At 46.3% G+C, this 26772-nt stretch overlaps 1 protein-coding gene across 1 annotated transcript in view; it reads left to right on the forward strand.

Annotated features, from left to right (window-relative positions):
• LOC115542622 (interleukin-1 receptor accessory protein-like 1-B) overlaps positions 1–26772 on the forward strand; it is a 204087-nt gene that overhangs the window by 114015 nt on the left and 63300 nt on the right. Inside the window, exons 4-5 of the mRNA XM_030354949.1 lie at positions 2751–2937; positions 5131–5284. Coding sequence (XP_030210809.1) covers positions 2751–2937; positions 5131–5284 — 341 coding nt within the window. The remainder of the gene's footprint in view (positions 1–2750; positions 2938–5130; positions 5285–26772) is intronic.

The following is a 26772-nucleotide window of genomic DNA, read 5'->3' on the forward strand; positions in this document are numbered from 1 at the left end:
TCCCTTTCCCTCTCCCTCTCTCTCTCTGTCACTCTCTCACTCTCTCTCTCTCTCTCTCTCTCTCTCTCTCTCTCTCTCTGTCTCTCCCTCTCCCTCTCTCTCTGATAGACATCCACAGCCATTAATGATGTGCTATTGCTAGGTATGACCTCACTCCTCAGTAGCTACGGTAGGCTAACACTAAGGGGTCTCTGTTAGCATTCTGGTCGTGTTGCACTCTCAGCGTAGCATGGGCCAGGCTAATTGATTCTAACGATGTGTTTAAGCGTTGGCTGCGTGAAAGTCACACACACTGAGGGATGAGGTTGAGAGGCTGATAAGAATTATGGTTGAAGTAAAGTTCAGCCGTCGACACAGGCAAGGAATTCCTTTCCAGTTTCAAGGCCCTTCTAAATGTACGGATAGGAAGTATGAAAGCATTTTCAGTTTTTTAGATCATATCATTGATACAATTACATTTTTATGAAGACGCTATTGAAATCACTATCAATCAGCATTGACTACAGAGATGTTCAGGTGATTTAAGCTACGAGCTAGCTGAAATGTTACACATTGCGACTTTGAATTGTTGAAGGATCTATGATTTAAAATATATTAAACTTTGAAAAAGAGATTTCATCATAAAATGTAAATCCATTTTATAAGACAAAACCTTACACACAGACACACACACACACACACACACACACACACAACCTAATGCACTGCCATGAGTGATGTTGGAAACAAGTTAAGACGACCCGTGACAACATGTTGGTCCGGCCCATCGATCACTCTCCTGGACAAGATGACACCATTCCTCCACTTTCCCCTCCCGCCTTCTCCTTCGCCCTACTGAGCAATGGGTGGACGGGGACTGTATCAGCACCACTCAGAATATTTAACAGGGGACGAGAGAGCGAGAGACAGAGACAGAGTGTGAGAGAGTGAGAGGCAGAGAACCCCTAGGGATCTCATTTATTCAGCCCAGTTGTCCATCTGCTGGGAGATGTCAAGGATAATCTACACATCATGTCACATTTGCGTCGGGGCTTTTCGACGGGGAGGTGGGCAGGCGGTTTGACGACAGTTAGTCAGTCAGTGCTGAGAGAGAGAGAGAGAGAGAGATTTGTGGCCCACAATGTGGCGGCGTTTGTGTGGGTATGGATGAGGGGTTAGGTTGCCAGTGTTTGCCACCGCGCTAATCCACGAGTTTTTGGCTAATGCCGAGTAATTACAGAAGGATTTAACATGTTTTTGGTAATTGTTTGTTCGCCGTCGGGCTCAATTTGTGTAACCAGCTTTAGCCCGAGGAGGAAGGGGGGGGGGGGAGTGGGGTTGAATATGAACGATGAGAACCCCCCCCAAAACCCCAACCCGTCGTCCAATCTGGCAACCTGGTCGGTGCTCCGAACCAAGAGGGAATTTCAGTTGGAATGGAGACTGAGGACTGGCAGGTTTCGATTTTGTTTCATTATTTGTTACACTCTCTAAAGAGGGGGGGGGGGGGGGGAAAGATTTCCTTATTGTGTATATTGATCAATTGATTAATTGATCGATAGTCCACCTCTCCCCAGATACCTCTGAGCTACAGCAGAGTGTGTGTTTAACCTAATTGCGTTGGTGTTTTGCTGTTGTCCAGTGGGAGATAACGGAGAGAGAGGAATGCTTTGGTTTAGCGAGCGGGATCTGTCTCAGTCTCTGGCGTACATAACTTTAAATATTAGCCGTCGTGCAAATATTTACCTAATGTCCGTAATTAAAAACTAAATTACAACGGATTAAAACGTTTCAAGTTAAGGCTTACAATAATAACACCTTTTGCTGTAGCTTCGGAAAAAAAACGCGTTAATAAGCCACACGGAAACAAATGATTAAAACGCTCAAAATAGAAAATCACACACCTGCTGTGAGTGGGAAGGACCTCTGCCCACCCTGGAAACAAAACACAAGACATCCCTTCAAAGCATTACTTTCTTTGTGTTCTCTCATATTTATAATCTGTGAGACTGTTTGTGTGTGTGTCCCTCATGAACAAAAATATGCTACTGTGTGTGTGTGTGCGAGTGTGTCTGAATGTGTTTGTATCTGAATGTGTGTGCCCCTCCCCTAAACAAAACACACACAAACACACAAAGAAAAACGCACACACACACACACACACACACACATAATGTTTCCTTCTATCTGTGCGCATGTTTAAACTAACTAAAAAAAAAACTCATATAAATTAGTATTAAGGACCCTCCCGGACCTCGATCTGCTATTGCTATGCTAGCGCTATGCTAACTGTGTAGTTTCAATGCTGTCGCTTAGTTAGCAAAACACTAGCCCAACAATAGTATAACGTGATGTTTTGATGCCGTCACTTTGCTAGCATAGCACTAGCATAACAATAACATAACGTTTTGTTTCGATGCTGTCGCTTTGTTAGCAAAACGCTAACATAACAATAGCATAACAATAGCATCACGTCTCGTATCGAAGCTGTCGCTCAGTTAACATAACGCTAGCATAACAATAGCATAATGTGTCGTTTCGATGCTGTCGCTTTGTTAGCATAATGCTATCATAACAATAGCATATCCATAGCATAACTTGTAGTTTCGATGCTGTCGCTTGTTAGCCTAACGCTATCGAACAATAGCATAACATGCCGTTTCGATCCTGTCGCTTGGTTAGCATAACGCTGGCATAACATTAGCGTATCGATTTCCGCACTTCTCACGTTGCTAACCAACCATCATTTTTTCTCCTCCGTCCCTCCTCAGGAACTCCACGTACTGCATGAAGGTGTCCATGTCGCTGACGGTGTCGGAGAACGACACCGACCTCTGCTACAACTCCCTGATGAGGTTCTCCGAGAAGGCGGAGCTCAGCAAGAACAAGGAGATCACCTGCCCAGGGATAGATGATTACATACAGCCCGGGGTGGAGCCCGAGATCACCTGGTACAAGGTGAGGGTCCCGAGTTCGATTCCGAATCCGAGAATAAGAGAATGTCAACCCGACATCTACAGAACCCGGGAGTGAGTGAGTGTGTGTGTGTGTGTTTGTCATACATTCATCTGAAATATGGATAGTCCTGTGGTGGTTTGGATGTTTTAATCCCAAGCCAAATGGTACTGGGTTTGGTACTGCCAAACCCAGTCCCCCCTAGAGGTTCTGGGTCCGATTCCGGGGGTCCATAGTGTACCTTTCGGCCACATTGAGGGGGCATATTGTTTAAGGTTGCCGATAAATGCTATGGACCTGGGGAATCAAACCCAAAACCACTCTACCTCCCTCACCCTCTACATGCTCCTTAATTAACGAAAATCTGAATTAACTCTTATCGCTTGGATTGTTAGGTAAACTGTCTTGTATTCTAGTTCCAGGCACCAACAATGTAACAAGTAAACGCACACACCCCTCTCTCTGTAATGTGGTGCACAGCAGAATCCAATTAAAACCGATCATGTTTGCTTTTTTTCTACAGAGTGTAGAACTGCAAGACCTTAAAATTAAAACAAACAAATAACTTTACCGTCAAAGAAAAGAACAACAAAGCCGTTCGAAACAAAAGCCCCTTATCTGTTCAACAGCTAGCGAGTTTCTCCGAAGCTTGTTTATTAACCCCAGCGAAAGAGAGAAGTGTACTTCTTACAGAGTCTTTCGCATTCTGTTCTTATTCTCCCAGAGTAACGATCTGGGTAAGGTCATCTGTGCTACGGTGTAAAGTCTAATGAGCTTAGCACGCTGTCTCCCCACCGCAACCAGAGTCCAAACTCCAACCCAAAGGTGACTCTCCAGCACAGAAAGACGTATATATATGTATTTATATATATATATTAGTCTCGTTCGCTAGCAAGTCTGACAGAGCCCTCTGAACTGCTGCAGAAAGGTATGCACTCTTTGCTACTGCTCCTAAAAATACACTCTAAATAATAAGGGCTCAGAGCTGCACCGGAGTTCATAACAGCACAGTTCATTACCGAGGAATGAGCTGAGAGTCTCTCACTCCCTAACTCTCTCAGTTGAAACGCGGGGGGACTCTTTAGTGAGTGGGAACTCGCAGTGTGCACATCTATTATTCACGTTGATACCAAGTCGTTGTTAAATACCTGAGCCTGATTGGTCTGTGACGCCACTCTTTTTCAAGAACACAGAGGGACACCTCTGAGTTTTAACAGTTACGGAGGTAAGTTGGTGCAAACCCGACGTTTAATTTCACGAAAAAAGAAAGAAAATTAGGGTTTTGCACAAAGTAATGGAATTCAACAGTAGATCGCTGTGATTGGTTGTCCTCGGTCAGACTGCATTCCGCGGACGTTGTGTACTGCGGGATTCCGTCCAGTAGCATTCCATCCCATTCCTCAAAGTAAACTTGAATCATCCGATTACGCGTTGTAGTTGATTCTAATGTGTGTCCTTGTTAAACGATGATCATTTGGATTTCCTAACCACTTTAAATCACTTCAGTATGGATTATTCCAAGTCCTTGACGGGTTTAACCGATCAATTGAAGCTATTGTCCATCACAAGCGGTTTAAAACTCGGATCATGTCTCCTCGGTGGTTATTGATCGGAAGTGAGTCCTGTTCAACCCTCCCTCCTCAATCATGCACAAATTACACAAACACGGATTGTGAGGGTGTCTTGCTCAAAGGCGCCTACAGGTAAGTCTTCCCACATTAGGGTTTGGACAGTCAACCCTTCGGAGGGAGCCAAAAATCCTTACCTCAAGACTTTCGAACCCCAGTACAAATGCCACATTCCATTGTCACCCATAGAAACTATCACCGGTAATTATTTGTTGTTGTATGACACATTGTCATGTGAAGCCCATTGAGTGTGCCTGGTTTATGAAATGTGATGTTTAAAGGTGACAGATTATACCAGCAGGTGTGAGTGTGATTAGCTGTTTAAAGAATCGGACATCGCAAATGGGCATGTCCCCCTAGATGTGTGCTGGATAGATCAGTCTAACAGCCTACCCAGTAGACTGTAGCAAGCGTTGCTCATCTATCTATCATAAATCTAGGTGGACCCATCCACCCATGATGTCAATAGAGGCAACTTTTGAAAACGACTTCTAACGGCTAATCATACTCACACCTGGTTAGTCGACTTGACTCGACTTACTGGATTCGTTGTTCCCAACCGAAACAGGAGTGCAAGCCGAAGCAATGGCGGCCGACCGTGCTCCGAACCCGAGACACGCTGTCCATCCAGGAAGTCCTGGAGGATGACATCGGGAATTACACGTGCGAGCTGCAGTTCGGGAGTTTCCTGGTGCGACGGACAACCGAATTATCGGTCACAGGTGCGAAGAGACTTTTTTTATTTATCTGTTACGTCACAAAAACGCAGGGCGTCAAGAGCGACGTTGGTTCTCCGGTTGGGAGTTGCGTGGCAGACATTGAGATCGAGCACATTATCGGATTCGTAAAGAACGACTGGGTGAAACTGTACATCGCTGCCTCCATATTCATTCGGTGTCGGGAGCCAATTATCTTTCAGCTGGAGATACAGTTTGCATGTGTCTCTTTAAAAATAGACCATTGAATAAAATCGGGGGAATATCATAATAATGGAAAAAAGACAAACCCCAAAACTTTTAACAGCTGATCCCTGCACCTTTTCTTCCCCCCCTCCTGACAGCCAATAGCAGCACGGCTGTCACTGTGACTTTTAGGCCAATTTAATTGCTAAGTAGAAGAATTCACACTGAGCTACTTCAGCACTTTTTCTGCTGAAATATTTAAGCCTGAACCTTAAGTCTGTGACAGATTGCTTGCCACCAACTGGCATTGTGAAGGTCTCCCCACCGCCCCCCACCGCCACCATCACCCCTTCCACCCTCCTCCCCCTCACCCCCTACAGAGAGAAGACGAAGGGTAGGAGAACATCCCCAATCACTGCCTCTGACGTTTTCTGAACCTTTTCAGAGCTAGTTATGCTAGTTGCCAAATCATCTGTATCTGAAATGTGTTGTTTTGGTTGACGTTTTTGTGTATTGACATTCATGTCAATGTCAAGATGTCAACCTTTACCATGGTAGAGGAAATATTTGAGTCAAGCTTTGTTTGGAATTACAAGTGTTTTCCTTTTCTTTGTTGAACAAGCTTTTTGTTTGGCCTGATTTGCCCGGATGAAATCTGTCACAATGTCAAGATGACATCTTACAATTTGATCTTTCTGGTCCTTTTCCAATCAATCACTAAATAATTTGCGTAACTGTAGTCTCCCAAATGCTTAAAATGAATGTCTAAAGTCTGACGGCATACCAGCAAATATATTGCAAAACGAATGTGTCACATTCTTTCCCTTCGCATTTAGTTTTTCGACCAATCGGGAGGCTGGGATCTGTAAGCATGTAATTGCCGAACACAAACTTGGCCTGCAATAGTAAACAACAAAAAAGGTTAGGGTAAAGGCGTCCGTCAAGGTTTCAAATCAACACAAAGGAGAGCATTTTTGAAATGCAATGTGGTGTTGAATAAATAAAATAAAAATGTGTCAGGCCAAGATGGCTGCAAAAATTGATATGGCCGGTGCTTGCCGGCTAATAGAAACTCTTTGCCCGAGATCTGTGCCTCCAGACATTCTCCCCAACAGTTAGTCGGTGGTAATGCTAGATCCGATTTTAGTGGACCTGCGGTACTGATGGGTTTGCGGACACCCTTCGACACCTCAACCAAACACTGCACCGTACGTCGCAAGAGGCAAGCCGGGTCAAACCAACGTATTTGGCCCCACTAACAGTAACCTGATTGCTCCTTTATATCCCCCTTAAGACACAAAGACCCCCGGTGACTTCGTCCGCCCCGCTCAAAGGCTAACCTGGGCTATAAATCATTTTCTTCAACAAACCTTAAAATGTCACCTTAAAGTCTGTCCTGTGGAGGGCAAGCAAAGCAGTGTAGCCTAGCAAAGCTAAGCCTAGCATAGCTTCACATAGCATATTTCAGCGTGTGTTAGCATATCTTAGTTTTGGTTACACTTGGGCCGCTTTTGGTTACACTTGGGCCGCTTAGCATAGCATATGTGAGCATTGCATAGTAGGGCGCACACATTTACTATGTATTTTATTAGTTGCCCAAAGCCATACATTTATATTTTCCTGGCGTTGAGCAGCAGGTGTGTGTGTGTGTGTGTGTGTGTGTGTGTGTGTGTGTGTGTGTGTGTGTGTGTGTGTGTGTGTGTGTGTGTGTGTGTGTGTGTGTGTGTGTGTGTGTGTGTGTGTGTGTGTGTGTGTGTGCGCGTGCGTGCGTGCGTGTTAGTTTGTGTGCGTGTGTGTTAGTTTGTGTGTGTTTGCCCCTTGGATTTGGCGCATCTTCCATCTAGTTTGTGGACCAAGGCTTTCTTCACACCTCCATGTGACCTCCGTCACATGGGTGAGACTCTGGGTCTTGTGTCGTTCTCAAGGTATTTCACCATCTGTTCCTTTTCCCTTTCGTCTCTTTCCATCTGAAAAGTACACACTTTAATCTTGTTTCATGCTTTGTGTTTATGTACATGTAATAAGTTCATCGTGACAATATAAAAAATATATATATTTGTATTGTCACTCTTCCGTTGCCTTCTCCATCAAACCAAGTCTCACGATACGAGGCGATAGGAGATCTCACCGCCGAGCAAACAAACAATTCGCGATTTACTAAATGCTAGGTATTTTTTTGTTCTACACCCCTTATATTAGAAAATTAAGCCTTACCACAAACTAGCTCGCTTTGCCTTCTGCCGTACGGTGTCATCGCCTTTTTAACGTCTTCCATTGGAAAGTACCAGCAGGAAGGACCCAACCGGGGTCCTGAAGTGTCCTCTCCCACTTATACCGTCTCCATTCTACATTTACATTCAGGGCCTTTAACAGAGGCTTTCATCCAAAGCGACTTGCAATAAGTACATTTGTCTGAAGAAAGAGAAACAACAATACACACATAGCCACCGATTCTCCTCCGTTGTCAGATCAACTGGCGATATAGTAAATCACTTTTTAACACGGAGAGATCTATTTCAAACATTGCAAATAAACTGTACTTTAATTCAGTTTCGTTCAATGCGTCCATAAGTTTTTGTGAAATTAACGATTTCCATCTACTATATTTAAATATTGTGAGAAATACGTGTCGGTATGACAGAGTTTTACATTTATTTATTAATTTATTTGACAGGGACGATGCACAGCTCATTAGCAGTACCAGAGTTGGCTATAAGATCATTTTCCTCTGTAGTCCCTGGCACATTCACCCATGACTTCTGAATTGGGCTACACAATCAGCCACCGACGCGAGAGTAGACCAGAGACCAAGCTTCTAAATCTGTCTCTAAAGACCCCCCCCCCCCTCCCTCTTCCAACATCTTGGGACCATCACCCCCATCGGCGACGGCCAAGACCGGCGTCCGACACTGACGAGCGCCGTTAAAATGTTGAAATGATAAAGAAGGTTCAACCCAGGCCGTGTGTTAAGGATGGCCTTCTTCGTAATCAAACGGGAATCAATCTGAAGCCAGCGGGAGGGTCGGATCCCGGCTTGGCTCCGAAACCAGCGTTTGATGTCTCCCATTAAGCAGTCCCCCGACGAGGCGGGGGTTGGTGGGGGGGGGGGGGGGGGGGGAGGCCGGGGCGGTGGATTAGGGAGGGAGGAAGCCGGTATGAGTGCAGCTTTGGCGTGGTAAATGTCCTCAGTTAGCACGGCCTATCAAGCGAGACTGATGTCGTTAACCTGATTTACCTCAGTTTCTTCTTCTGTTTTTTTTTTCTTTTTTTACACAACGTGCGCCGCGCGAATTAACGGATCGGTTCAAAGAAGAGAACGGTGTTGCCACGCAGTGTAGGACAAGCGTGGAGAAAGACCTCAGTGCCTCAAAGAGGTGTCACGGTGGAGATGAAGTCGGGTTTAATCTCCCTGACATGAGATGTCTTTCCATGTTCGGGGGGAGATTGTCGGTGGAGGTGGGGGCGCGCTCCTGTAATCCCGCGGTTTCTTCCTTTGGTGTTGCGGGTCGCCCTGAGGTGTCTCGCCTGGTTCGAACGCTAGCCTAATTTTAGAAGGTAGCACGTTCCGGGCGAGGAGCGCAGGAAAGGGTTCCGTGTACATCAAGAGGGTGATGGGATTCGTGTGGTTGTCACGGAGACGAGTGACGGATAGCGTATCGGAATGTTTGATGAAAACGGAATACTCGGGTATCGTGAATATTCTGGATTGTTTTGTTCACGGAATGGCTTTGAGTTTGGGTTGTGGTTTGTCTTTTGAGGGTGAATGGTGTTGTTTCCAGTTTCCAAGAGTGTACAAGTGCACTATATGAATATTGAAACAAAGAAAAATATTATTGTCACACTCAACAGTTATTCTCGGCCATAAAATGCCTTTTGTGTTGCAATGTTTTGGAATTTTGCGAGGATAAAGTATTCATACTGTAACATTACAATGAATAACATGTTTCATATCTCAAGTAAAGTTCCGCTTTAAGGTTGCATAATGAAGACATACACTGACTAAATGCATCACTCTGTTGGTTGGCAAAAGGATAAGAATTTGGTTAGGAAACACGGCTGAACTGTTTTATTATCTAAGTGGAACGCTGATAAAGTCACGTGTCCTTGATGGTGTTTAACATACATTTACATTTAAATGCAATTTTAAGTTGAGGAAATTAATGGCATTTAGCAGACGCTTTTATCCAAGCGACTTACAATAAGTACATTTGTCAGAAGAAAGAGAAACAGCAACATATCGCTGTCGGTACAGTAAGGATGTTCATAGAACAAAAGATATCTAGGATAAGATGCTGCACAATGCTAAGTACTATTTTTAAGTACAAGAATGTATTCATACTATTCATCCTTACCTATTCGTACAATTTTACTGCCAAACGTTATGAGTGACATTCCTCAACAATGCGTCTTCAGAAAATACTGCGCGTTCCCATTTCAAAACTCCTGATCAGTGATTTATATTTCTCTCTTATATTAGCCTTATCGTTAACAGACTGCTTATTAGAGATGGTATACTCTGAAATGTTATGTAATTTAATTGACTTGATTTAAATGGGAAAATCGCCTTTTCCGATTACTATCGAGGTCAGATGAGTTTGTACTTACATTAATTATAACCTCAAAGGGTAAAATCTTTTCGCTCTGGCTCTTCGACTCCCCCCCCCCCCAACCCCCCCTGAACCATCAAACCCTCCAAAATCCATTGCGTTATGTAAACGAAACCCACAAAATAGCAATTAAAATGAACCATTAAATACATAATAATCGAAACGCGACAAAGAATACTTGGGGATCACTTTTGATAGATAAATAACATTTTAGACAGTTGATAAAATCGAAAGCCGTTAACAGTAAATCATTTACGAATTTACACCTTTCACCTATGCCGTGCGATTCATAATTATAGAGCAGGACGGCCAGACATAATGGGAAAAAAGCCATTTGTAGATACCGTAGGATCCCACACGACAGGTCATCAGTGCACATGCTCATCCTTCCATGACTCCTATGGTCAAGTCCGTGGTTATGGCCGTAATAATGAGAAATGTATGATAAATAAATAATTAGGGGAATAACAATAAAGCTATTTGTAATGAAGGGGGCCGCATGACAAATAGCTTTAATTGACAGGCTGCACCGTCCCTCAAGAGCCATCGAGCGCAACTTGAAGAGCGATTGCTTAACAATCCGGCTTTCTGTTTGCCAACGCCATTTTCTCAAGATCTCATGTAGGGGGGGGGGCCTGATTACGCCCCCATCTCCGCTGATTTAAAGATGATTGTCATCAAATTCAAGTGGTTCCCTGTGAATGTCATCTAAGCAGATGACCACAGCTGGAGCGTTATCTTCAAACAAATTGAAAATAACAAGAATTAGGTATAGGTAAGAACTAAAGAAAAGAGAAGAATTGAGGAACACTTTTGCACATCACTTTTCTTTCTTCAAAGCAAGAAAGGCAGTCAGCATAGCAACGATGCTAGCATGCTTCAGTCTCTTTATTTGTGTGTATTGTTGTTTCTCTTTCTTCAGACAAATGTACTTATTGCAAGTCGCTTTGGATGAATGCCTCTGTTAAAGGCCCTGAATGTAAATGTAGAATGGAGACGGTATAAGTGGGAGAGGACACTTCAGGACCCCGGTTGGGTCCTTCCTGCTGGTACTTTCAAAGGGAAGACGTTAAAAAGGCAATGACACCGTACAGCAGAAGGCAAAGCGAGCTAGATGTATGTACCATTTGAGCTGGTTTACTGTTCTGAGTCCATGTTCTGTGAGACTTCGAGTACCTGCCATGTACAGACGGGGATCTTGGGTTTTAACAAACACATAAGGATATGTAAGACAGAACCAGAATTTGTTTTATTTCAAACCACAGGAATGAGGAATTGCATAAGGTTGGTATTAGCGTATTTGAAATGAGCCGATATGAGCATGGAGATGTGTTTGCGAAGGAACTCTCCTTCAGATGTTTAGTTTCTCCTGTGAGAGCAGGGCCTTCGCGGACCAGAGGAAAACCAACAGCAGATGTGAACTGGGGCTGAACAGATGGCGCCGCGAGCAGCTAGTTCAGGCGCCAGTCTTCCGCTGCGTTTCCAGCCGACCGACTGTGTGTTTCTAGCGGAAAACGTTTGCGTTTAGTCCGTTTGTTTGTTTTATCGGAACGTAATCCTTTCTCGTTAAAAAACGGGGTCATCGGATTACAACGGCTTAATTCATAATTGCTAATCTGAAGCAGCTGCTTCGCTAGTTGCTCTGGCTAGGCCGTCTCTTGAAGACAAATGTGGAAGTGTAGTCGGCTCGTCTCTTCTGCTCCTGTTTACGTGACATATTTCCAACTGAATCTGGGAAATTGTACAGAAAATAAGTAGGGCAATGTTATCGGATGGAACCAAAAAGGGAGAAACATGCTAGCTGTGTGGTGGCTATCACAGGTCTTAATATGAAGCAATTGAAACTAGTGACACATGAAATGTGACATCACATGAGGGGGGCGCAGAAACAGATAGCAATGGTTTGAATCTTTAAGACTGCTCCCAAGTTTTGGAGCAGTAGGAGAAGTTCCATCGCATAGATTTGGAGGTCAAATCCCTAATAAAAACAGACAAAGAATATCATATCAATTATGAATAGGCAAATAATGTCTCTGTAGAGATAAGCTAAAGAGATAAAATAAATAATAATTTCACGGTGCCTTTAATATGCATTATTTTCGGCACCACTCAACCACTCATCTCACCCTCTATTGATTTTGAGTAAATATACGGACAAAATGCAAATCAACCCAAGATGGAGCTGCTCCATTTTATAGAGGTGTAGGAGCAGCACTAGCTTAGCTGTTAGAGCGGGTTGGCTGGTAACCGCAAGGTTGGTAGTTCGATTCCCGGCACCTCCTAGAGTGTGGAGTTGTCACTGAGGGAGACACCTCACCCTCACAGCTCCTGACGAGCTGGCTGTCGCCGTGCAAGGTTGACTCCGCCGTCGGTGTGTGAATGTGTGCATGAATGGGTGAAAGTCAGGTGATATTATAAAGTGCTTTGGATAAATGCCCATTTAGATTGCAGAGAGGTTTCACCTGGACTCACCAGGACTGGCACAAACACAACTCAAATGGGTCAGGGGGAGGTTGATGAAGTTCCTGTTGACTCTGGGGCAACAAAACAATACACTCTTCTCCCTGCCGATGGGCGGGTTTTCCCGCTCATATCTTGTCAATTAGTCCAACTGTACTTACCAAACGCTGTTCCGACATGGTGTGCGTCTGGGATTGCTAATTAGGATGACGTGCTACATAATTAATTCCTGCACCCGGGCTAATTAGCACTCACTTAGCGTGGCGGCGCCATTGAGAATTAGCGCTAAACTATTGAAAAATACCTTAAGCGTCGCACGTTGCCAGGTTTGGAGAAGGGGTGCCTTGGGAAGATCACAAGCTAAATGTTTACGTTGCACCCCTTACACTGATGATTAAATTATGTATATTGCTTTCAATCATTTATTAAAAAATCGCGTTTACTACATTTTAAAATTGTTGAATAATTAAATTATTCCATTTACAGGGAATAAGGTTTTATCTCCTTTCTTGTTTTTTTTTGCTGATGCCAACAATATTTCTAAAGTTAAAGACTCCCCATTTCACAACAGAAAATGTCAGGTAAAGGCGTTCAGAGCATATCTTTCTCTCAAAATAAGACACATTTCACACAAAGAAAAAAGTAAAAATTACTCAATTTCCATTCCATGCTGCCTCTTCTAAGTCTGCAAATATTCGCAAATGGAGATTGCCGCCAACTTAAGGCATTTAAGTGCCTATAGCTTCACATACCTCCAACAGTATTTTAAAATCTACTCTTAAAACACTTCCTTTTTGTGGAGATGTTTTTTTCTTCATCCATCTCACCCGTCCATCTTCCCAGGCTTTCTGGACGTTTCCAGAAGGCATGTGAAGGACACGCACCTGTCGATCTGAGATTCCACCAGAGAGATATCTCGGATCCCTGCATAATTCAGAGGGACCAAAAGGAAAAAAAGAAAAATCCATCTGGTGGCATAAATTACACTGATGTCAATTACTTTCAAATTGCTCCTCTTTTTTTCTTTTCGCAATAAGTGTCGGCCTATTTTAAATGCAAAATAAAATTGCTCTTAGGCAGTGCAAACGACACTGAACAGCTCCGACAGAGGTAGCCACCTAGAATTGCCTTTTGACGATTTAATTATGTCTCTTTCATACCTGGAAATGACGCTCAATTTCCTCCCGGCTGAATGTGAAGCAAAAATGATGAAAACCTTGAGGCTGGTAAAAGGTGTGATCATCAATTAGCAGAACCCACGAACAACCGTTTTTTTTTTCCCCTTCTTTCGCCGTCTAAAAACCTCCTTTACATAACCGAGCATCACTCTGGCGCCGCCGCTGGCGATTTGCCAGTACTACAGTGGCAGGGTGGCTCAGAGGTAAAAGAGGCCTGTATTGGTGACAAGAGCTCCCTTGACTCCTTTTGCCTTCTAATCCCAATGCCACTCTCCTTCTCCCCACACACACACCCACACGAGAGCTCACGCACTAGCATACACACACCAGCACGCGCACACGCCGCACACGCGAGCACTCACACACATATACACACACGGACACACACGCACACCCACACACAGTTACAACACAGCAGACACATACTGAGAACACGCGCACAGAATACACACTTAAACACACACCCAGACGGGCAGACGCACACACATATACGAACGCACAATATACACACACACACTGACGTACACACACGACGGGCGGTCATGGAGAGCTCACAGTGCTGGGGTCCAGTGGCGGTGGCCGGCTGGTCCTTGATATAATGGAAATTCATAGCTGTGCTTGCGGCGCAGTCTGCCATGACAAGTTATTTCAATGACACTAAAGAAGGCTTATGTCGGGGGGAGGGCGGGGGCCGAACGGAGTGACTCAGGGGCCTATTTGCGGCAATGAGATGTTAACACTGCGTCAGGAGAACACAACCTGCTGAGTGTTTCTTTTTTTTAAATCATTTTTTTGTTGGTTTGGAGAATTCTTTGTTTCTTTATGCAAAGGTGAATCTAAAATGGCCGCCGCCGACTGCTTATTTCCCCCTCGGTTGCGGGCGGTTTGTTCCGTGACCTTTCCCGCCTGGCGGTTTATGTGAGGATGAAAGAGGCGACGTGTTACGGCGGGAAAGATAAGAGAGGCACCTGAGATGGGGTGCTGGTTCGGGTGTTCACTATTCTGCTAAGGTACACATGCGTGCACACGCGCAAACGAACACGACACAATACATACACACGCAGGCTTGCATGCATAGACGTGGGCGCACACACACACACACATACTGACAACACTCACACAGAACACAAACTGAGAGGACACAAACACACTCTGATGACACACACAGGCTCAGCAGGGGTCCATGAGAGAGAGAGAGAGAGAGAGAGAGAGAGAGAGAGAGAGAGAGAGAGAGAGAACTCTCACGTTGCTCCTCAGATTGAGCACCCGGGTGGCGACGGGAAAGGAGTCCGGATCTCGTCGTACCCATGGCGACGCACGGTGACCCTGGATACGACCCTTGTTAAGACACAGAGGGGAGGGGGGGGCAACTAGAGAGACGGAGCGAGAGAGAGACAACGAGCTAGAGACAGAGAGAGTCAATGAGAGAGAGCGAGCGAATTTGGGACTGCGGACGTCGGGGCTCGAACCGGGAACCTCTCTGTTCGGGAGTTGAGTCGCGCCATCCTGCCCCTGTTCCCGTTGTCAAATCAAACGGTATGACACCGACTGACACGGTGCTGGGCCTCACATGGGGTTCTCTTTGGATACAGTCTGCTTGATGATGAAATGTGTGACATCAGAGGACACGTGTCACATGGCTGTGCTTTCGGATCTCGCCGTGCTCACATTCCGTGACCTTTTGTACCTCCGATCCTTTGTTCCACATAAAGGAGGTATCGCGGTTCAACAAGAAATGACGGTCGCTCTCTCGCTCTCTCCTTCTCCGTCTGTCTCTCCCTCGCTCTGTCTCTTGCTTGTTCTATCTCTGTCTCCCATCTCTCCAATTTCTCTCTCTCTGTCTCTCTCTCTCTGTATCTGTCTCTCCCTTGCTCGTTCTCTCCCTCTCTCTCTTGCTCATTCTCTCTCTCGCCGTCTCTCTCTCTCTCTCTCCCCCTCACTCCATCACCCTCCCCTTTCTCTCTATCTCTCTCTCTCTCTCTCTCTCTCTCTCGCTCGGTCGCTCTCTCTCTCTCTCTCTCTCCCTCCCTCTCCCTCTCTCTCTCTCTCTCTCTCTCTCTCTCTCTCTCTCTCTCTCTCTCTCTCTCTCTCTCTCTCTCTCTCGGTCGCTCTCTCTCTCTCTCTATCTCTCTCTCTCTCTCTCTCTCTCTCTCTCTCTCCACATGTCTTGTCTAATTAGGCTCTCCGCCGTCTGCTTGAATCAAAGGTTCCTGTGTCATCCACGCGACAGCTCCGTCAGCCAATTAAAACGCTGCCACCCTTTTTGCTCGGTGGGACTCGCTGCCACCCACCTGCCCTCCCAGACCGGTCCTCAAACAATGAATGTGAGGGGGAGGTGGACAAACACACACACACACACACACACACACACACACACACACACACACACACACACACACACACACACACACATGTTCAGGCACACATGCACACATGCAGACACAGGTTCAGACACACGCACACACACGCAAACACACACACGCACACACATGTTAAGCCACACACACACAAACATACACACACACACACACATACACACACATTTACTCACACACATACACACACGCACAGGCCCACACACACACATACAGGCCCACGCACACACACTCACATATACAGTCATACCCAGACACACGTACAGGCGCACCCACACACACACGTACAGGCACACACACACACACACAGGCACGTGCACACACGCAAACACAGGAACAGGCATGCTCATCACCACGGCGACGGAAGATGTTATTGACGCAGCGTTGGCGATAAGGAGAGAGAGCCCAGACCAAAGGACACTTGATGGGAGAGAGAGAGGGGGGAGAGAGAGAGAGAGAGAGAGAGAGAGAGAGAGAGAGAGAGAGAGAGAGAGAGAGAGAGAGAGAGAGAGAGAGAGAGAGAGAGAGAGAGAGAGAGAGAGAGAGAGAGAGAGAGAGAGGTCAAATTGGGAGAGAGAGAGAGAGAGAGAGAGAGAGAGAGAGAGAGAGAGAGAGAGAGAGAGAGAGAGAGAGGGGTCAAATTGGGAGATTGAAACGGGGAGAGGAGGGGTAGGAAGAAACTATGGAAAGGTAGAGCAAGTTGTGAGGGAGAGGGGAGGGGGGGAGAGGGTAGCGATCATGAAAGAGTGGGGAGAAAGAGAGAGGTGTTCATGAATTCATGTGAGTTCAGCTGTGACGAGCAAAACATAACTTGCAAATTAACTTGTGGATTTGAATGTGCACACAATCGTAGGTGCATGCGGCCACATGGATGAACACGCACTCGCAGACGCACATCACACACACACGTGCGCACATGCACGCGCGCAGACAAACACACACGCACGGGCACTTATGTGGCCATTTATACTGCATATATATTGCTATTAGCTTTTGCAATTCAGTCAGTTCAGCGCATGCTTTTATCCGAAGCGACTTGCCATGAATTCAGATTCAGATGAATTCTACCGACCCACAGACAAATACGTTCTCACGCACATGCAGGCATGCATGATGCATACACACACACGCTAACACACTCACGCACACACACGCATGGACACGCAAGGGCCTGTGCATGTGCGCAACAAAAATCTTTCAGTAATGCATTGGCACACTCACCACCTCACTCATACACTCACCCACTCAATCACGCACAAACTCACACTCACAAACACAAACGCACCACGCAGTAGCGGTGGGTGTGATCGCATGGGCTTTGATTTCCATGGAGACCTGATGATAGCAAAATATTAGCTTTGATGCCGCTGGCCTTAGGGCGAACAGCTAAAAGTGGATGGAGAGGGTAGATAGTGGGTCCTCATGAATATCCCACCTACAACTGAGGCTTGATAACGTACATATGACACATCACGCTGGGGTTGCTGTTGTTGATATCGGTGTTTATGATTTGTGTTTTATGATTGGGGATATTTATGTTTCTGCTTATTGTGTCAGTTTTCAACTCTGATTTATTATGTATGTATGTATCTATCCGAATGTCTGTCTGTCTGTCTGTCCGTCTCTCTCTCCACCCCCATACCTCTCAACATTTATCTTTATCTCCATCACCCTCCCCTCTCTCTAAATCTCTATCACCCTCCCCTCTCTCTCTTTCATCGCTCTTTTATCTCTCTCTTTCTTGCTCCATCTTCATCTCTCTCTCTCTCTCTCTCTCTCTCTCTCTCTCTCTCTCTCTCTCTCTCTCTCTCTCTCTCTCTATCTTCATCCTCATCTCTCTCTCTCTCTCTCTCTCTCTCTCTCTCTCTCTCTCTCTCTCTCTCTCTCATGGTTCAATAGGAGTTACCTCACCACCAATCAGTTCCTCTAAACCCGCCTGTGTTTTGTCGCTGACACCACCTGTGCTAATCCTTCCTCCTGACGTACAGATACTTTTTATGGATCAGTCATGGTCGTTCAGCCCCAGCTGATTGATCCATTCGGGGAACAGGTTGGACGTGTCACTTGTAAACGGCTGTGACACAAGCACGCCAAGGTGAAACACGCGGATGGCAAAGTGCCAGCGGCTGCCATGGCAACATGTACGGTCACGCAGAAGAGAGGCCGATTGAACGCAACGTTTTTGATTGGCCGACACATTTATCTTAAAACGCTTTGAATGATTTAAATCGATTATGAATTAGTGTCATCGAATGAGACCTGGTTTGGCTCGACGCTATCGAGTTTGACGTTTGTTCCTTGAGATGTTTTGACTCGTTTGACTTGTGGCGTATTGATCCGGGAAAATCGATAACCGATCATTACTGTTGCCACTGGTTTCCTCCTCCTTCTCCTCCTACTCCACCTCATCTTCCTCCTTCGCCGCCTCCTCCTCCCCCTCCTCCTCCTCCACATCCTCCTCCACTTCCTCTTCCTGTTATCTCTACTCACACACCACAATTATGAAACATGACAACACTATTGCGACATTTAAAGCAGAAAATACCATCTTGCGAACGTTCAAAAGGGGTGCAAAGAGTCCAAGGGGGGGGGCTGATTGAGGAAGAGGAGGAGGAGGAGGTGGAGAAGGAGGAGGCATGGAGGGGGGGGGGTGGTTGAAGAGGAGGAGGATGTGGTTGATGTGGCGGTTTCATGGAAGAGCAGCGAGATGATGAGACGCTTGGGGGGGGGGGGGGGGGGTCACATTGTCGAAAGTGTGTCTACACATGTCTGTGTGTGTGTATGGTGTGTGTAAGGACGGGGCATCACAGGGGTGCAGGTGCACTTCTCGGTGACACAAAGCCCACCATTGTGTCGGCGCACAATGCACCTTGAAAGGCCCGGTGTGGGTGGCGGGGATCCAACCTCCATGGGGGGGGGGGGGGGGGGTATCAGTCGTCAGCCAGCAGTACAGGGGGGGAGGGCGACGAGGGGGTGGGGGGGGGGGGGGGGGGGGGGGGGGGGGGGGGGGGGTGCGGGGGTTTGACTTCAGAGTGGCCCCGGACCGCACAGCTATTTGTTCTATTAACAGAAGTGTGTGTGTGTGTGTGTGTGTGTGTGTGTGTGTGTGTGTGTGTGTGTGTGTGTGTGTGTGTGTGTGTGTGTGTGTGTGTGTGTGTGTGGCGGCGGGGGTCCGTCATCAGAGCGGACCCCGACCACGCAGGGTTTTGTTCCGTTAACGGGGAGGGCGGAGCCTTGTGTGAGGGACGGAGCACAGTGTGACGGAGGAGGAGGTGGAGAACGAAGGAGAACATGGGTCGGGATGAAAGGGGAACGCGCCTCGCTGATGATACGGCCGTTTGGATGTAGACTGTGGGAGGAAACGGTGTGTGTGTTTGTGGATGTGTGTGTATTCCCGTGTGGGTGTGTTTTCTCAGTGGGTTTGTTGTATTGTCACTGTGTGTTTGTTTGTGTGTGTGTGTTGTCTGTGTGTGTATTCTCTTGTGGGTGTGTGTTCTTCTCAGTGGGTTTGTTGTATTGTCACTGTGTGTGTTTGTGTGTGTGTGTGTGTGTGTGTGTGTGTGTGTGTGTGTGTGTGTGTGTGTGTGTGTGTGTGTGTGTGTGTGTGTGTGTGTGTGTGTGTGTGTGTGTGTGTGTGTGTGTGTTGTCTGGGTGTGTGTTCTCAATGGGTTTGTTGTATTGCCCCTGTGTGTGTGTGTGTTGTCTGTGTGTGTATTCTCGTGTGGGTGTGTGTTCTCAGTGGGTTTGTTGTATTGTCACTGTGTGTGTGTGTGTGTGTGTGTGTGTGTTGTCTGGGTGTGTGTTCTCAATGGGTTTGTTGTATTGCCCCTGTGTGTGTGTGTGTGTCTGTGTGTGTTTTAAAATTGTACCTTTTGCAAGAGGACCTCTCTCCTGCTCTGTCTGCCTGTCGTTCTATTTTATATCATTCTCTCTCTTAACCAACCCTCTCTCTATCTCCTCCTGTGTCTCATTCTCTCTATCGTGTCTCCCTCCATCTTTGCCCGCGTTCTGTCGTTGATGATTCTGTGTGTGTCTCTTACTCTTTCTCCATCCCTTTTTCTCTTTCTCATTTTCTGTCTCTGTGATGCATTTAATACCTCTATCTTTCCCCTCTCTCTATCTCATTATCTCTCCCTCTCCCTTTCTCTCTGTATCTCCTCCCTTTTATACATCTCTCTTTTCATTCTATCCCTCTCCCTCCCTCTCCTTTTCTCTATAACTCCCTCCATCTCATTCTCTCTCCAAATCATTTCCCTTACCCTACACCAATTCTACCCCCCCCCCCCCCCTCTCTCTCTCTCTCTCTCTCTCTTTCTCTCTTCAGTTTTCTCCCCTTTCCTCGTTCCACTGTTATCTTTACTCTCTCTCTCTCTCTCTCTCTCTCTCTCTCTCTCTCTCTCTCTCTCTCTCTCTCTCTCTCTCTCTGTCTCTCTCTCTCTCTCACCCCTGTGTCCCCCTCTGTCTCCAACCCAGGCTGAGAGATCAGCGAGTGTTTTCTAGGGTTACCTCCTCACCTCACGATGTAATTTGACCCCCGTCACACTCAACCCCCGGGAGGGGGCGGGGTCGGGGCCCCGCTGTCTGAGGAGGAGGGCGGGGCGTGAGGGTCACTCTTAATCGCACCACGACTGCCAGCCACAGCTGCAGAGAGAGTGTGGTTGTTTGGGGGCACGGTGCTGGACAGTGTGGTCTGGTAGCAGCTAAGGTACCGACAGGAAGGAGCTGGGGTCTTTGGGTTCCTTGACGAACGCAGTGTAAACTCGGTTGGTTGTTCTCCAGCGGGATGCTGCTCGTTCGTATCTGCTCCTTGTTGACTTGGTGGCCTGCTGACTATTTGTGTATTAATTCACTGACCACTAAATGACGGGATGCTAGCTAGCTGAGTACTATTTTTAAGTCAGGTTTTAAAAAAAGTACCTGGCAATGGCAGGATGTGTTACTGACAATACCGTATGTGTGTGTGTGTGTTTGTCTGTTGGTGCGTGTGTTAGTTTATTTTATTGAGGATTATTGACAAAGGTTAAAAATAGGATCCTTTGGGGTTTCATTAGGTCAGGAAGATAACAGATTGATCGGGTCGAAGCCCTCTTTTCATGCAGCTGGGGGTTTGTGGAGCGATGTTGTTCACCTCGGAGGGGTGCGCTTCATTTTCACTTGTGTGTCGTTCGTCCCACGGGTGGAGTAATGGATGTCTGCTCGGACATAAACCTGCTGATGAGAATAACGGTGTGTGTGTTCGTGTTTCTCTGTCTGTCTGTGTGTGTGTGCGTGTGTGTGTGTGTGTGTGTGTGTGTGTGTGTGTGTGTGTGTGTGTGTGTGTGTGTGTGTGTGTGTGTGTGTGTGTGTGTGTGTGTGTGTGTGTGTGTACACTTCACACACTGCCTCTCCTGAGGCAGTCAATAAGCTTCATTAGTTATTTGACCCAGTGATCAGTGGGCCATTAGTTGTTTGAAGGCTTCAGAGCCCAGCTGTTATTATTCAATATGAAATATTCGAACATAGCATCATAAGAGTCAGTGTCAGCGCTGTCAAGGCCACCTCACAGTGAGGCAGTGCATTGACTATCAAATTAACAAATCATCAATGAATCACATTTGATATTATTTGTGTTGATTCAACACCAAACCTATGACGAACAATGCTAACGCTGTAAGCTTTGAATAACAAACCTATCGCCAATAACACTTGCCATAAGTCTGCCTTGAATATCAAACCAATGGTGAACAATGCTAACTATGTTAGCTTTTAATAACAAACATATTGCCAATAATGCAAACCATAAGTTAGCCTACATGAACATACCTACGGCGTACAATGCTAACCATTTAAGCTTGGAATACCAAACCTAAACCAACACTAAACATAGGTTTCCATAGGACTTGTATTAGCTTCTGCGTTGAGATGGCGTTGGTGGGCTTCTGTTTGCTTCAGAAGCCATTTCGACTGAGAATCTCGAATTCTAGCCTCTTTTACAGCTTATGTAACATCCAGTTTGAGGTCTGTTCCATTATTTAAGGGCGATCATACCCTGGCTTATCAAAGTGCTTTAGTGAGCTGTTTTGTATATTTTTAAAAGGCTATATCAAGGGAGGGAGGGAGGCTGGGGGATGAATCATTTATGAGCGTGCGTTGCCGTGGCGAATGTGCAGGTGACGGAGAGACACTGGAAAAAAACAAAGAAAAGGGGAAAAAAAAAATCCCTGAATAGGAAAGATCTAGAGCCACACCGGAACAAGTCCCAGAGTGCTGACAATTCAAAGGTCAGTCGTTTGTTCACCTGAATTACTTTGGAGGGAGAGAGAGAGAGAGAGAGAGAGAGAGAGAGAGAGAGAGAGAGAGAGAGAGAGAGAGAGAGAGAGAGAGAGAGAGAGAGAGAGAGAGAGAGAGAGAGAGAGAGAGAGAGAGAGAGAGAGAGAGAGAGAGAGAGAGAGAGAGAGAGAGAGAGAGAGAGAGAGAGAGAGAGAGAGACTGGTGCGGCTGGACCGAAAGCAAATAAACTCTGTAGTATCATTTTTTGGATTTGTAGGAAAATGGGCATCCAGCGCTATTGCAAACATCTTCAAATGAGGCTCAAGTAGCAAATTGTCCTTAAAGTAGTCAACCCTGACTGCAATAAACGTACCTGTACTACTCCTATGAAGGAGATGGTTCGCTCACCGAAATAATGACATTTATTGAGAACTCACTCTTTTCCGAGGCTTTACGGGCAGAAAACAGGACGTAAAAACAGCAACAACGTCCGCTGAGTTAGTGGATGCTGAGAAGCTGGTTTGTTCAGCCTCTTACTACACAATGACAACCAAGAGCCAAACGTTTATACCCCTATCTTTGGGCTGTCATCGAACTGCACAACAGTTCGATGAAAGGACTCGCGGCCCTGTTCATGCGGCGAGCAGAAGTGGCCATTTTCCGAGGCTCACCCCCCCTCACTCAGTCACTCACTCACCCCCTCACTAACTCACCTCCTCACTTGCTCAATCGCTCCCTCGCTCACCCTTCACTCTCTGACTCACCCCCTCAGCCACCCACACCCTCTGCTCTCCCTCCACCTCTCACCACACACACCACACCACAAAAACAAATAGAAAAATAATTCAAAAGGATACGGAGGAGGGACGGGCAGCAAAGTAGCGTGACGTGTGCCGACGTGAAAACCCACCAGTCAGTTGTTATGGCAACGGATGTGGAAGCGCGGCGTGTGAGGGGTCTGGGGGCTGGGGGCGGCGGCAACGGCGGCTCACGGACATGTGTTCGTCGGACGGGCGGGGCTGTCCACGATTTGCATCCCTGTGCTTTCGCTGAGGCACTACACATTTATCTCTCTATTTTGAATGCATATCTATGTCTTTTTTTTTTATCTAGGTGAGTCACATTGAGACCTTTAGCCTCTTTTTCAAGGGAGCCCTGACATACAGACACATAGATGTTGCACGAAAAAACATGACGAATCATAGAAACTGAGCACCTAGACATTTTACAAAAATCGAACGAACACGAAACATAGAAACGGAGCATGTACGCAATTCCACGATACAAAAAAACTGCGCACAGAAAAGAGAGGTTAAACAAAACGTACATAACACTGGGACGATTATATGACTAAAAACATGTAAGTCAAAGCAAGACAGATAAGGCCTAAAAACAATTTTTGTTTGGTTCCGGTTTCCGACCGACCCTGTCAATTTATGTGCGACCCAAATTATTTTATGAGCTTTATAAAAAAAAAAAAAAAAAAAAAAAAAAATTTTTTTGATGCAAACTTTAATTACGTTTTGGTACAGCACCTCTTCATTCTGTACAAGGTTGAGCGAATTTTCTCGTTTTTAAATGAAAACAACCTACCTATCATTCGCTGCCGCTGGAAAAAATAAAATAAAAAAATAAAATAAATTCCCTACCTACCCATGACCTCAACTGACAACCAACAGGAACCAAACTTTTTTTAGGCCTAACAAAAAACACACTGATGGGTGTGTTAGAATATACATTTCTCTCTCTCCAGGGAGTGGGTGATGCGTCCTTGTTGTGTGTGTTCGTTGCCTCCAGGGGGTCAACAAACCTGTGTGTGTGTGTGTGTCTGTGTGTCATTTTCGGTTTGTTGACTTGCATACACGTATATGTGATATTAGTGTGTGTGTGTGTGTGTGTGTGTGTGTGTGTGTGTGTGTGTGTGTGTGTGTGTGTGTGTGTGTGTGTGTGTGTGTGTGTGTGTGTGTGTGTGTGTGCAATCATCACGGATCACAGTCAAATGATGGGTGGACAGGACCACTGCCAGGTTGCGGTTGTGGGCTGTGGAGGATGGAGAGTGGAGAGAGAGAGAGGGGAGCACGGTGGAATGTTCTCGGGGCCGCGGGGGTTTGACTGCCAGGACTGCAAGGTCAATGGTTCGAAACCCCCAACGTCCACGACCCCATGGTGGCGTCCTTGAGCCACAAGCCCCAAAACCCCTTACCAAAATGACAAAATATATCTAAAATTCAAAAAATTAATTCAAATTCAATACCACTTTGGGTAAAAGCGTACGCCAAATATTATCCGTGCTTTAATGACCTGTGACGCTACTTTGACGGTTCTTGCCGTCCACAGAAGTGAGGGTCAGGTCGCTAAGATGATCAGCAATCAGTTCAACAACGCAACAACTCTCTCTCTCTGGTGCACTGGGGGTCCAATCTCCATAAATTAGAAAATTGCAAAACTGTGCACCTTGAATGAAGGTTTTTGAGAGTGCAGTTCCGTCTCGAGGCAAGGAACCGCATGATACTCCTGGTTTTGGTGCACTCACTTACTCACCCACTCATTCATCCTAATGATCATCCACTCACTCACTCACTCACTCACTCACTCACTCACTCACTCACTCACTCACTCACTCACACTCACTCACTCACTCACTCACTCACTCACTCACTCACTCACTCACTCACTCACTCACTCACTCACTCACTCACTCACTCACTCACTCACTCACTCACTCATCGCTTCACTCTATCACTCACTCACCCCCCCCCCCCCTCTCTCAACACCCTCACCCACAATTTCTCAATCCCTCACTCACTCACTCAGCCCCTAACTCTCTCACTCACTCAGTTACACCCTCACTCGCTCATCCGTCCTCTCATCAACTGGCTCACCCTCTCACTTATTTTTCAGTTTTTCCCAGATTCCTTCTCAAAGCTAGGCCCAGCAGGGTACACACGGATGGGTGTTCAGTGCAGTATTGATCGAACAGAGCCCTCAAAACTGCGAGACAAAAAGTGCTGGCTCTCACAAGGAAGATTAGAAGGAGCTTTGAGACGCGGCCTGCATCCTATCAGACGCACGAGCGCCAAAACAGGGTTTTGAAAGACAAGCAATTTATTAGCCGTTTCCTTTCTCAGGCTCAGAGAAAAAGCTAAGCTCTCGAGGAAGAGGAGAGGGACGGTGTTTTTCTCACATTGGGGATGGGCGGGGGGGGGGGGAAAGAACTGTCAGTCATTGGGGCGGCATAAGGCTCAGGAGGTAGAGTTGGTTGGCTGTTAACCGGAAGGTTGCTAGGTTGAGAGTGACGAGGGGTCCCTGAGCAAGACACCTCACCGTAACTGCTCCCAACGAGCGGGCTGTCAGCTTTGCATGGCTGACGCCACCGTAGAGGTGTGAATGTGTGCATGAATGTGTGAATGTGGGGCGATTTTGTAAAGCGCTTTGCGTGGCCACTGGTTAGAAAAGCGCAGTGTGAATGCAGTCGATTGCCCTTTTAGCATTTATTGAAACGTTTCGAGTCTTCCGGGTGTCATTCCCACCCTTCTGTCCCCTTTTTTAAGTGTTCGTTAGGGCAAAACAAAGTGTAATTAGGGTAATCGCGCATACTCACGGCGCTGCCGCGACACAGCCCTGATTTACGCTGCAGTCCTTGTTTTGAATTTTTCTTGTCACGCCTCAGGCAGGAAGTGATGTCATCTTCATCAGCGACTTCATCATTCGTCCTTCGAGCTTGCGCAGCGTTGCCCCTGGCAACTCGCGTTAACAGGAGAAGCCGTGACCCACACACCGCGGCAATTTTTCAAGGACGCCAAAAGGCTTGAGTGGGTGTCAGGCATCACGCGCTCAACCTGATTCACCACCGATTGTCTTTAACTTACTTACCGAGGTCCAAAGGGCCAAGGGTTGTGACTGAGCGGGCGACGGATGAGCTCGGGTTTTAATTACAGCTCACCGCCGTTTCCTGTCCGTTCGTTTGGATTAAGAGGTTCGAACCAAACCTGGGTTGCGTCAATGCTGTGAGGGTGGCTATTGGGAGAAGCTCTGCTGATGGTTTTCATACCTGATAGTCTGAGAAGGAGAAAATTATCGAAGGTCCATACCCAGATCAATTAGTTATTTTTTAATAACACCAAGCCAACATCCTCCAATGTCTCGTCATCTTCTCAATCCTTATTAAATGTCCCTGTTTTGTCTGTGTGCATTAAGCTGTTTTTGCAATAGGAATAAACAGACTAGATTGTTTTTTCTATAGGATCCAGAATTCAACCGGTGAACATTCTAGAAAGTGTATTCCTAGAATATCAATGTTTTGGGGATGCAGAAGTGACTTTCCCGAATCAAAAATGATCACCATTGCATGCTCACGAATTGTCGACGTTACCACTGAGAAAGCGTAGTCGTAATTATTTTTTACGCACCTCGAGTCATAAAAGAGGAAATTCAACTTT

This window comes from Gadus morhua, chromosome 4 (genome assembly GCF_902167405.1).
Source record: "Gadus morhua chromosome 4, gadMor3.0, whole genome shotgun sequence".
NCBI classification, from domain to species: Eukaryota; Metazoa; Chordata; class Actinopteri; order Gadiformes; family Gadidae; genus Gadus; species Gadus morhua.